General features: G+C 25.3%; 1 protein-coding gene across 1 annotated transcript; it reads right to left on the reverse strand.

Moving 5' to 3' along the window:
- Positions 1–446: 446 nt before the first annotated feature.
- On the reverse strand, positions 447–2,939 carry ENU1_008320 (hypothetical protein; the record flags this gene model as incomplete). Its single annotated transcript, XM_008856607.1, has 1 exon — positions 447–2,939. One exon carries the CDS (start codon positions 2,937–2,939, stop codon positions 447–449), a length of 2,493 nt encoding a protein of 830 aa, XP_008854829.1.
- Between the last annotated feature and the right edge of the window lie 482 nt (positions 2,940–3,421).

Raw genomic sequence — 3,421 nt, forward strand, 5'->3', positions numbered from 1 at the left:
TTAATGAATTAAAGAATAGATAAATATATGTCATAAATATTCACATATAACCAATAACTTCGTTCCATTCAACATTTATCAATAAAATTCTCTATCTCATAAACTGCCTCTTATATAGACTAGCATTTTATTAAGCCTTTTAAATGACTCAAAAAATATAATTTATTTAATCACTAGTTTTATTTATTTAATGAATAATATTAATAATTAGAAATTCTTAGCACCATTTACTTAGTCTTTGGTTAAGTTTTATTTCATCTGAAGGTTTTTTACATTCTAATAATTCTACTAATTCAATATTTTTGTAAAGTATTTAAGAGTGTCTAATTCAGACTATATTTTAATTTGTTGAAGAAATGAATGTTAAAAAAAAACAAGAGGATATTAAACGAAACAACAATAAAAAGTACTTAAAAAACTAGCCTTAGATAAATAAAAATAAATGTTTAAGCAACTTGAAAAGAAATAACAGTCTTTGTGAAAGGAATTAAAGCATTTCTTGAATGAGAATGAAATGTTTGAACCAATTCCGTAGTTTTACCAACTGGAATATGAAGAGAGTTTGAGAGTTTAGAAGAAAGTTGAAGTAACTGCTCTGAAGTGGTAATTCCATTTAACAATACCTTTAATAAAGAAATATAAGGCTTTCCTTTTAATACTAAATTAAAAACAAATTCTGTAGTATCTACACCAAGTGGAATACAACAAGCTATTGATTCCAATCCAAAAGATGCTATTTCATTATCTCTTTTAAGACCTTCTAATAATACAGGAACAACGGCATTAAGTAATGTATCTTGAATAATATCAATATAATCTGAACATAAGTTGAACTCATTCTTTATGAAACTAAAGACACAGTCATGAAGTTCTATTGAAGAGCTTAAAGTAATTGGAACAATAACACATTTAAAGATAGTTTCAATAATAATTTTACTATTTCTAAGCTCAATCAATTGACAACAACATTCAAGAAGACTTGGTGTGATTAATGTTACTGGAATCTTTGTTGTTGAAGGGAAAATTACTTCAATAAGGATAACTCTAATATCATTTGATATAACCTTCTTACTTAAAAAGGTTAATAAAAGAGATAATGCTGGTTTACATAAATCAATAATTTGTGTATCTTTACAAGCACTTTTAATAATCAATAAATACAATTCTCTCATTAATACTACTATTTGAGGAAATAATGGAAATGAAATATTTTTACATTGAGCAAGAAAATGAGTTAATGAAATTAAATGAGGAAGAGCCATTTGAATTGCATATGGAGTTACACCATTATTGAAATAAGGAATTGATTCTTTAAATTTAATAAAACTATTTTCAATAACCATTCCAACATAGTCATAGTACATTTGTTCTGTTTGAGAAAATGATTGCGAAACAACTCCAAGTGCATCATAAAATCCTCCTCTTAAAGTGTTTGGTAATTTTTCTCCTGACGCACATCCTTTATAAATTTCGTTAATACATTTAATATTATTTGTAATTGTTTCTGAACATGAATAACATACCTTTACTAATGTACCAACAGCGGTACGTTCAATAATGAGTCGTGGATCATTTACAAATTCAAATATTTTATGAAGAACAACTCCTAAAATTTCACTTTTATGACAAAGAAATCGAGGAAATTTTGAAATTAAAGCCATTACTAGTTGTGCAATTAATTCTTGTTTATTTGACTCTGTTTGTTCTCCAAAAAGAGTTAATAAAAATGTCAATGACCGAGTAAAAATAATAGATTCAGTCTTATAAACAACTTTTCCTGAAATACCAGTAATTGCCCAGATTGTTTTAATTAATTTTAATTCATCTAATCCATCTGCAGTCGTTGATGACGTTAAATGATCTATTAATTCTTCAGTAATTCCTGACTCACATAATACAACTAATGTACGAATGAACTGATCATAGTCAATTCCACCAGCTTCAACATTTTCAATAAACCCATCATCTTTATTAATAAATAATGTGTTTGGGGGTTGAGGAATTTCATTTAATATAATCTCAAGAATTCGAATATGATAAGAATGAACAGTCATTGGAGTGGCTTTACAATATCTTCTCAAATATTTCATACAATACTTACTTGATGAACATTTCATCATTAATTCAAAAAGTTGTGAAGGTGGATCTGTTTCAGGAAGAATTTCATTAAGACATAATGCTAATTCATTGGATGGTCTAAGAGAAAATGTAATTTTATTAATAAATTGATTTAAAATATCAACTTTAGATTGTGGATTACTTTGAATAATATTATGAAATGTTTCTGCTAATATTATTAATACCTCTTCTTGATATTGTTGAATATAATTTAAACAATTCATTGCGATAACTCCACTGGTTTGTGGATTAACAAATGAAATTGTTTTTTCTATTGTTTTAAGAGAAAGTAAAGTCAAATCAGACAAATGACTTGCAGAGTATTGAACACATAACAAAGCTTCAGAACTTGAAAAGTCAACTGATTGGTAAAAGAATTCAATGATTGTCTTTAATTTTATGAATGCAATAGATTCATCATATTGAAGGAGTGTTTTTATAGAAAACTTATCCTCTAATACTATAGAAGATGAGACATAGAGATTAATTAATTTATTATATAATAATGGATTAGTCTGTACTCCAATTAATGAGTGCCAATGTTTAATTGATAAATGTATTTTCTGTTTAAGTTCATCAGGATAATACATATATTCTGGAGATTTAACTGTTGACTCAAAGATATTAAGTGCAAAAAGATGTGTCAAGTCTGATGATGATTGACTTATTATATCATTAACTGATTGTATTGAATGTTTATTTGAAGCAAATTTAGAAAGAATTCTTTGTGATGTATTAATTTTATCAACATCATTTGATCTTGACATTTCAACGAGTTGATCAATGTAATGAACATCTAATGGAAGAGTAATTTCCTTCATAACTTTTTTAGTTTTTTATTTTATTTTTTAATTTTTCTTGTTCATTCATTGTCTTAAATAACCTTCTGAGTTGCTAGAAAGAAAAAGTTCATGTTGTGAGTTTTTGAGTAATTCCTAACTCAATTTACTAATTTCATCATAAGTTGTATCTTTTAGTTTTGTTTTTATTATCATAAATGATTATTTAAATACCTTTTTTACTTTCTAATTTTTTTACAAACATTTAATAAATTTTTATTGAATCACTAAATTCACGAAGAATAGAAATGTTTTAACTTTTATTTTTCTATTATTTTCTTGAATAACACACTTTTCATAAATTCAAAATAAATAATATTTTTATTATATTAAAAATATGTTTTTATATAATTTTTATTTAATGAATTATTTTCATACACTTCTGTTTTTGTAAAATAAAAAGTTAATAAATGATATTTATCTTCCAAAAACTTGCTTAGAACAAATCACCAAATCCTCCAAAA

Source organism: Entamoeba nuttalli (assembly GCF_000257125.1).
Source record: "Entamoeba nuttalli P19 unplaced genomic scaffold asmbl_2081, whole genome shotgun sequence".
Taxonomy (NCBI): Eukaryota; Evosea; order Mastigamoebida; family Endamoebidae; genus Entamoeba; species Entamoeba nuttalli.